Here is a 9,586-nt window from a genome sequence, read left to right as displayed (position 1 = left end):
TCTTAAAAGTAGTCTACCAATCAGGGCCAGAGTTTATCTCTTTGGTTACTTGTTCATGTGTTAGACATAACACATCTCTTTGGCTTTGAAGAGGGACCATTCTATCAGTGGTATGGGAGCAGTTATGTCTAACCAACCCTAGAAACAAGGAACATGATTAATAAAATGGTATCAATCTGATAAACGGATCGGACCTTGGTTTGGTATCTTCAGAGGTTCTGCAGCATTTGTTTGACTTGTAGCAGACTCCTCTCATCATTTCTGAACTTACTCATGCTACAGCTGATTCATCAAGAGGATCAATCAGTCTATGATACATCAAGAGGAATGGATCAGTCTATCACAACTTTAATCATCTATCCCAACTGTGAACCTCGTAACTTTCTCTAGCTGTTTGTTGACTCTTATCAAATCTATCTTGGAGGCTGGCCCAGTCTTTTGAGATTCATGGCAAGGATTCTTCATCTGCTCCACGGCTTTGAAAGAATCGATTGATGTTTGCCCGCTGCTTTACGGGTCTGCAAACTCGGAAAAGTTCGTCTCAGCCTCTAATGATTGAAATTCCAGAATGGAGTGAAGAAGAGATAACTATTGGCTGGCAAGCTCAATAACCAAAATTCTGGTGGTGAGGCTGTCTCGCTAGTTTATCAAGCCACAGCTTTGTAGCTTCATAGTGGAAGTTTCAGTATAGGTTTTTTTCTTAAAGTTGTTCTATGGACTTAAGTAGTTTTTTTATGTTTGTGTAAGCAAAACAGGGGAACTAAAAAGAGTATACGTGTTTTGATAATAAGAAAACACTCATTAGTTAAAAGGAAGACACGTCTACAGCCATAAATTGACAAGAACTGAATCACACAAAAGTAGCATGTAATAGAGCATACACAAGACTTTTCAACTTAGGTCCAGAATTACTCCTACAATACGCGTCAAAAGAGAGAGAGAGAGAGATCAGAAAATACCAAAAAGATGTATCATGTAACAGAAACTTTCAAATTGGTCCACATATCAATGGGAGAGGTGCCTTTGTTTTAAGCTTCGAGTATGGATACTTGAACCGTAGGGGATGCTTTGCCTTCAAGTCTCCAAAGTTGACTGGCAATTTCATTCAGAGCAGTAACACTTTCTTTGGTTTTGCCATATATCTTCACCTGTTGGAGTCGTGGCATTCTCATCATAAAGAACTTCACTTGCTCAACAAATCTTGCTTCATCTTCAATAACTTCTCCCCTATCTTGCTTAACGACTCCTTCATCACTTTCTTCATCATTAGTAATCTCATGTATTTCCAGAAGAGTTACTGGGGATGCTACTAGGCAAGACTTCTTTCTAATCTGGCAGGGACACACATCACCACACTCATCTGTGGCTAAGTGGAAGAGTCCCTAAACATAAAAGACAGATAGAAATCACTTGATGCATCTGTTTTGCTCACTTTACTAATAAAACTGAATTCACTAAGCAGCAGCTTGATTTCTTACCTCAAAGACGAGGGTTTCCAAATGTGGAGATGATCTGAGCAGCTCTGGAATTGGGTCCCAGCTTAGTGTCTTGCAACTCTGAACAGTCAAATGAGTCAAATTTCCATATTCATCATGGAATGGAGGATGAAGTACCTGAAACACAAGCAAATCACAATCAAATCAGTGTTAGTGTTGTTAGACAAGCAATTCTCAAGCTGCAAGAAATTGACAAACCTGAACAGTGTTATCAGACAAATAAAGTTTCCGAACACTTGTTATCCCCGTGATAAAAGTTGTGGCATCATCACCAGCATTCACAATCACTTCTTCCTCCTCATCATCTTCTTCCTCCTCATCATCTTCTTCCTCCTTTTCATCTATGGTTTCAATTCTGATCCTGGCTTCAATAAGTGAACCAAGATTCAATACTGGATATTGCCCAGCAACGTGATCAGTATACTCAAGGTATAACAGTTTCGGAGTGTCAAATGACACACTTTGGGGGCATCTTTCAAAATCGTCCATCTCTACAGCATTACTCCAGATGATCTTCAGTCTCTTCAGACTTGCGCTTGCCACAAGACAGGCATTCCATCGTTGCCACTTCATATCAATCATGACTAACTCTTCAAGGACTGGACAACTCGAGATTAACCTAACAAACATCTCATTGTCTTCAATATTGATATCATCAAGCCAAAGTCTCTTCAAACAAGGAAGATCAACTTCGGCTACGTCATCTCCAGAGATACTAATCAAGTTTCGGTAAGAGGCCAACTTCAGAGTGACCAAACTCTTTTGCACGAAAACTCTTGGGTTCAGCTCAAAATCCCCTTTTATATCATATATCCTAAGGTTCATCTTCTGCACCCCATTATTTAGCGAGTAGTCTACCCAAGTGGACACATCACTTCCATCAATCTCACCATCAATCTTCAGGTAGAAACTATCTAGCTCACAGTTTGCTACTCTCAGCCTCAAGACTTCATTAACAAATCTCACAAATTGGTCTTCCTCTTCTTCATCATCATAACAGAAGCTGAGCTTTGACAAACTATTGAGGTTGATTCTCCACTCTCCTTTTAGCAAAAGATATGACACTGTTACTGCTGTTTTGGTTGGCAACCAGGATAGAATCTGAGGCACCAAGTCAGTTGGTATATCAGTAATCGCAGACTTCTCTCTCTTCTTATTTGAATCCATGGCAGACACAAGATGAAACCAACAGAAGAACCTGCACAAGAGAGAAAGAAATCACGTGTTTGTTCATCACATTGCAAGTTACAGAAAGTATAACATAGAAATCTGAGAACTATTCATTCCAAAAAAAAATGGAAATCTGAGAACACTATAAAGTTTCCATAGAGAAACCTCAACCTTTTGAACTGACGAGAACCAGTAAACACTAAGAACGAACACTCAATCTACTACTGAGCTACAACAAAAACAACTCACGGAAGAAGCTGAGCTTGCAATAAAATTCCATTTTCCCATGATTTTCTCTAACAGACGAACAAATTAAAGAGCAATCAAGAGCTAACAACTCATGGAAGGAGTAGAGACCAAAAATTAGAAACTAATCTTGCAATTTTGTTCCATTTTCCCATGATTAACTCAACAAATCAACAATTTACAGAGCCAAAAACAAAAAAAAAGGAACGCACCTTCTTGATTCGTGCTTGATCAAGCGGATTCGTCCAAGCCTAGTCTCTTCCCGTTTATTGAAATCGAAGAAGAACCTAATCTTCAAATTTAGAAACTAATCTTTAACAGATGACTTACGGAGCATAAATCCTCAGAGAAGGAAAAAAAAATCAGAAGAAGGAACTCACCGTCGGAGCAGAGCAGCCTTGTTCGTCGATGAAACCCTAAATCCCCTTTGCTCTTGTGAAATCGAAGAAGAAGAACCTAATCTTCAAATTTAGAAACTAATCTTTAACAGATGACTTACGAAGCATAAATCCTCAGAGAAGGAAAAAAAAATCAGAAGAAGGAACTCACCGTCGGAGCAGAGCAGCCTTGTTCGTCGATGAAACCCTAAATCCCCTTTGCTCTTGTGAAATCGAAGAAGAAGAACCTAATCTTCAAATTTAGAAACTAATCTTTAACAGATGACTTACGAAGCATAAATCCTCAGAGAAGGAAAAAAGAAGAAGAAGAAGGAACTCACCGTCGGAGCAGAGCAGCCTTGTTCGTCGATGAAACCCTAAATCCCCTTTGCTCTTGTGAAATCGAAGAAGCAGAGCAAGAGAGAGAGAGAGAGAACAATGAGAAGAAAAGCGTGGGAGTGAACGTAAACGTACGGTTGATTAAACAACAAAAATGACCAAAACATCCCCACCCCCACACATTCACATTTTTAATTTGATGGGTTAACTTAGTTCTTTCAAATTTTATCATTTAAGGTAAGTATTACATATTGAAAAATAAATTAAAGCTGTTAATATAAATTCCCACTTTCACTTGTAATGTTAAACCTATACAAATAATACAAATAAATAAAACTATTCTTTATTGTGTACTATTTTAATGTTACGATGATATGATTTTAATAATTGATAACGGATTTCTTAGGCATTAAAAATTACTTAATACACTCCTTCTGTTTCACAAAAAGTGTCATTCTGACATATTTCACACAAATTAAGAAAGTTTGAATTATACTCCCTCTGTTTCACAAAGAGTGTCATTCTGGAGAATTTTTCTTGTTTTACAAAGACTGTCACTTTACAATTCTAATGTATTTTTTACATTAAATTTTCTAATTTACCCTTTATCCCAAAGCTCATTTTCATTGAATTTAAACCATTAGTCACTTATTAAATAGGGGTAAACATGTATAATTCTATCTTTTCTTAATTTGTGTGCATTGTGTCAAAATGACACTCTTTGTGAAATAGAGGGAGTACATGTTTGCCCCTATTTAATTAATGATTAATGGTTTAAATTCAGTGGAAAAAGCTTTGGGTTTAGGGGTAAAAAAAAATGTAGCATTAAAAAGCACATTGGAAATGTAGAATGACACTTTTTGTATAACAAAAAATTTTCTCCAAAATGACACTCTTTGTGAAACAGAGGGAGTAATTAAAGGAATTAAAAGATAGTGGTATTTAATTTAGGAGAGGAAAATAATATTATAGGATCATTCTCAAAAATGCCCATTTTTCCATACCCTTTTTTAAAAATAGCTCTTCATATTGACCATTTTAAAAACTACTCCTCTTTATATACAAAATGACCAAATTATCCTTTTTTGAGTGACAGCAAGAATGTATAGTTATCAAAATCGAAAATATTTTCCCGCCAAAAATAAAAAAAAATTTCCCGCCAAAATCGAAAAATTTTCCTGTCAAAAAAGTTTTTTTTCCAGCCAAAAAAAAATTTCCCGCCAAAATCAAAAATTTTCCCCGCCAAAAATATTGAAATTTATACCTTATAAAAACATTGTAAACACTTTTAAAAAAACCTTTTAAAAACCTTGTAAACGCTTTTAAAAACCTTGTAAATGCGTTTACAAGGTGTTTAAAACCTTTTAAAAATCTTTTTAAAAACCATTTGAAAACCTTTTAAAAACTTTGTAAACGCTTTTACAAGGTGTTTAAAAAACATTTTAAAACTCTTTAAAAAATCTTGTAAAAGCGTTTACAAGGTGTTTATAAGACTTTTATAAGGTAGAAACCTTATAAAACCTCTTAAAAACCTTGTAAATTTTTTTTGGCGGGAAAATTTTTTTGTCGAAATTTTTTATCAAATTTCTTTTGACAAAAAAAATTTTGGCGGGAAATTTTTTTCGAAAAATTTTTGGCGGGAAAATATGTCGGTAATTTTTTTGGCAGGAAAATTTTGTTTTTTTTTATTGATTAAAATATTTTTAATCTAAGGGTAAAATGGTCATTAAAAATTAAAGGAGGGCAAAAATAAAAATGGCCAAAAAAGAGGGTATTTTTGAAAAGGAGTATACCAAAAATGATATTTTTAATAAATTCTCAACATTATAGTGGGGGTAAAACTAATAATATCAGAAAATAAAATAAAGAGTAAAAAATAGTATAAAATTTAAATAAAAAATGGAGTGTTCTATTTTTTCATAAAAGAAAATTATGGCCTTTTTATAAAGAATAATAATTTTGATAACATTGTATTTTCGTCTTTTTATCCATATTTTAGTATGTTTTTAATAACATTAAAAAAAAAACTGGAATTGAAACTCACATTTATGTCGGTTTTCATAAATTAATGTCAGTTTTATTGTGACTTTATTATGCATGATACCGTGATTAGCGTCACTCATGCAACCAACACATGTGAAGTGATTATTTTTGATTATATTATATTCAAAATTATTTATGTTTAAACATGAAAACTTGAAACGACCGACCTCTTTTTTTCTAATAAATAATAAATAATAAATAATAATATAAATAAACTACAACTAGTGGTTCCATACCCACTAGCCACCTAACCACAAACACATTCAACAGCGGAAATTACCAACCAATATTCAATAATAATCCAATAATAAAATATAACCATATTCCATCGTAATCAATATCCAAAACAACAGGAATCATAGAACCAGCAACCTAGCAATGTTCTAATGACCCAACTCTAGCAACCTAGCAATGCCAGGAAACATAAAACCGAGTCCCTAGAACGGGAAAAGGATAAATTTCAACCCGTAGTATTTCGAAAGTGTAAATTCCTACGCAGACAACAGATCCGTGTGTTTTTCAACCTAAACTTTTTCATAATTCAAATTTACTACCTAGACTTTGAATCGTTACCTGTATTCCTATATTGACTCAAATAGTGTTAGTCAATCGTTAAATGTTTTGATCAATTTGACACTGAAGCGATGATGTGTCAAGGTCATTGGGCTCAAAACCTTAAAACGACGTTGTTTGCAATGAAAAGTTAAAACGACGTGTTTTGAATTGGGAGAAAGATCTTAATTGTAAACGATACCGTTTGAAATGAAAGGTTAAAACGACGTGTTTTGAATTGGGGGAAAGATCTTAATTGCAAACGACGTTGTTTTAAGGTTTCGTAAGCAATGAATTTGACACATCATTGCTTACGTGTCAAATTGATCAAAACATTTAGGAGTTGACTAACACTATTTGAGTCAATGTAGGAATACATGTAACGATTTGAAGTCTAGGTAATAAATTTGAATTATTTAGGTTGAAAAACACACGGATCTGTTGTCTGTGTAGAAATTTACACTTTTAAAATAGTACGGGTTGAAATTTACTCTTTTCCCTCCCTAGAACATCCTCCTCTTCATTGCCTTGATTCCACGATCACACTTTGCCTTTACCTGCACCACAAACACATATTGCAATGCATGAGAATTTTATAAACACTCAGTAAGGCAATCCTCCCATCTACTGGGCTATACACACAAGCAATAGAGTATCAATAACCATCACACAGCAATCAACAAACGACATTAACAAACCAGGACTTAGCATCCACCGACGCCACACATGCATCGACCGATGCCAAATAGGGAAGCATCGATCGACACAGAAGCTGCATCGACCGATGCAAGTGTAACTTGCATCGACCGATACCCAGTCTGCATCGACCGACGCATGCTCGACGTAACACGAAAACCCTAGAGTTTAACGCGCCGTCCTCGCACTTGCATCGATCGATGCAAGTTATGCATCGATCGACGCAACGTCGAGCACCGTGATTTCCCCGAAGCTTCTCGCCGGATCTTCGTTCCTACAACCACAAAACTCGATCCCAAGCCACAAGAAAGCTTCCTAACGTCCATAGCGACGATCTAACAAGTCTAACATCACACAACGAACAGATTAAAGAGTCCTCTAGCTTAGATAAGCCATGGTCATGCACTTACCTTTGCCACAGAAGAAACTAAACCTCAAACAATCAAGAACACGCTCCCAGGAAGCTCCTACAACGATCCCAGCTACAGATCTCTACAGGAACGCCCCAAATCTCCAAGAAATCTCAAGAACACTCAAGAACAGTTTTTCTCTCTTTCTCTTTTCTCAAAAACGGCCACACAAACACGAATGAGACAAAACTTGCAACTAAGGGTTTTCCTTTACTCATAGACCTAGGCCTTGAGTTTTTTTTTTATTGGCTCCTCATCAGACCTAAGTCTGCATGCCAAATGTTGGCTCCTCATCGGGCCTAAGCCCGCATGCCATAATATATGAGGAAAAATCCAAACTCGTCTCTCGGGTTGCCACCCTACAGCGCGCCCCCGGATCGTCATCCGAAGTCGATATACCAACCATACTCCCAAGCCACAAAGTCTCAGAATATGGCAGTACTAGGAGAACCTAAGTCCCCCAAGAGTCGCAAGCAAACAATTATGAACACGTCTGAGTCCTATCCCTATCCAGGTTTCCTTCCCTTGACTCGCGTAAAAACATCTCAATGTCCTACCAGCCACATATCCCCTCACTGGAATACCTCATGACCACACAAGGATCATATACTCGCCACACGGGCCGCCACAAAGGCCAAACAAAATGTCCTAAAGAGGACCGCCACCAAGGCCAAACAAATGTCCTAAAGAGGACCGCCACCAAGGCCAAACAAATATCCTAAAGAGGACCGTCACCAAGGCCAAACAATTGTCCTAAAGAGGACCGTCACAAAGACACTCTGGCTCAAAAGCCCATCACAAAGACCATCTGTCCCGAAGGACCGTCACAAAGACACTCCGGCTAAACAGCCCGTCACAAAGACCATCTGTCCCGAAGGACCGTCACAAAGACCATCTGTCCCGAAGGACCGTCACAAAGACACTCTGGCTAAACAGCCCGCCACAAAGACCACACAATCGGCTAAACAGCCCGCCACAAAGGCCACACAACGGCTAAACAGCCCGCCACTAAGGCCATACAACGGCTAAACAGCCCGCCACAAAGGCCACACAACGGCTAAATAGCCTGCCACAAAGGCCACACAATATCTAAAAGACCGCCACACACAGGCACACTGACTCGAAAGTCCACCACCAAAGCAACACACAAGCCCCTCCAAGGCTCTCCACCGCTAAAATGGACAAATTCTAACTCCCGTAAAACTTTCCATATTTAGCACTTTCCATTTTTGGAAACTTTCCACTTTTGGAAACTTCTAATTCAGGAAACTTTCCTCCAAAACCCTGCCTCACGGAAACTTTGTACCCCGAACACCACCTCATCTTGTTACTAAGTCGCACAACAACCCACCCTAAGCGACCGAGTAACAAGAAAGATGGGCTGGAATACTCCATTCCTGCTCCAGCCACGGATTACAGATGGGACCAGGCTAAACAAGCTCAAGTCGCGGCTTGCTTCTCATACCACTTCTTGAATCTTGCCTTCATCTTTGCCAAAGGCACCCAAGTCTGCTCCTCAACACCATCACAGTCCCACAGGACTCTCATCAAAGGAATCTTCTTCTTCCGAAGTTCCTTGATTCTCCTCTCGAGAACCCTCACTGGTCTCGCCTCCACTGTCATGTTAGGCTGAAGATCCTCAGGAATCTTAGCCAACACCTGCTCACCCTCACGGAGACACTTCCGCAACATAGACACATGGAAAACCTTATGGAATGCACGCATCACCTCAGGTAACTCCAGTCTATATGCCATTGGTCTAACCCGCTCAATCACTCTGTATGGACCCATATACCTCGGACTCAACTTAGTCTCTGACAATGACCTGTTCGGACCCCGCAATATGGCCATCTTGAGGTACACTCTGTCTCCTACCTGAAATTCAAGATCTCTCCTCCTCTGCCTATCCTGAGCCTCCTTCATGTTCAGCTTGAGAACCCGAATCTTCTCTGAGGTCTCCTGAACAAAACTAGCACCAAACATGCTCCTCTCCCCCACCTGAGTCCAGCATAATGGTGTACGACATGGCCTCCCATACAAAGCCTCATAAGGAGCCATCTTAATACTCGCCTGATAACTGTTGTTGTAAGCAAACTTTACCAGGTTTAGGTGATCTGCCCAATGGCCACCCCAATCCAACACACACATCCTCAGCAAATCTTCCAGCATCTGGATCGTCCTCTCAGACTGTCCATCTGTCTGGGGATGATAAGCTGTACTCATATGCACCTTAGTGCTCATCTCTGCCTGAAATGCC

General features: G+C 38.5%; 1 protein-coding gene across 12 annotated transcripts; it reads right to left on the bottom strand.

The window, feature by feature from the left end:
* Positions 1-778: 778 nt before the first annotated feature.
* Positions 779-3,839, bottom strand: LOC104787088 (F-box protein At1g56610). Of its 12 annotated transcripts, none has more exons than XM_087450505.1 (7): positions 3,631-3,807; positions 3,462-3,542; positions 3,293-3,373; positions 3,125-3,204; positions 1,695-2,694; positions 1,479-1,613; positions 779-1,382 (listed from the first exon to the last, which is right to left on the bottom strand). In XM_087450505.1, exons 5-7 carry the CDS (start codon positions 2,661-2,663, stop codon positions 1,029-1,031), a joined length of 1,458 nt encoding a protein of 485 aa, XP_087306631.1. In that variant the 5' UTR covers positions 2,664-2,694; positions 3,125-3,204; positions 3,293-3,373; positions 3,462-3,542; positions 3,631-3,807; the 3' UTR covers positions 779-1,028. The 12 variants fall into 12 exon arrangements, with proteins under 12 accessions (XP_087306631.1, XP_019101506.1, XP_087306632.1 ...); XM_019245961.2 differs by having other exon boundaries at positions 3,293-3,368; positions 3,631-3,804; XM_087450506.1 differs by having other exon boundaries at positions 3,462-3,537; positions 3,631-3,804.
* Between the last annotated feature and the right edge of the window lie 5,747 nt (positions 3,840-9,586).

The sequence above is a fragment of the Camelina sativa genome, chromosome 5 (assembly GCF_030686135.1).
Source record: "Camelina sativa cultivar CO46 ecotype springtype chromosome 5, ASM3068613v1".
Classification (NCBI taxonomy): Eukaryota; Viridiplantae; Streptophyta; class Magnoliopsida; order Brassicales; family Brassicaceae; genus Camelina; species Camelina sativa.
The sequence above is the reverse complement of the archived record's forward strand: the minus strand, read 5'-3'. Positions and strand labels throughout refer to the sequence as shown.

Excerpts from the sequence above, each read along its gene's own strand:
- LOC104787088 (XM_087450509.1), bottom strand. The coding sequence starts at position 2,663 with ATGGATTCAAATAAGAAGAGAGAGAAGTCTGCGATTACTGATATACCA. Across the intron at positions 1,614-1,694 it reads TGTCTGATAACACTGTTCAG|GTACTTCATCCTCCATTCCA; the intron begins GTTTGTCAATTT and ends CTTGTGTTTCAG. Across the intron at positions 1,383-1,478 it reads TGGAAACCCTCGTCTTTGAG|GGACTCTTCCACTTAGCCAC; the intron begins GTAAGAAATCAA and ends TTTTATGTTTAG.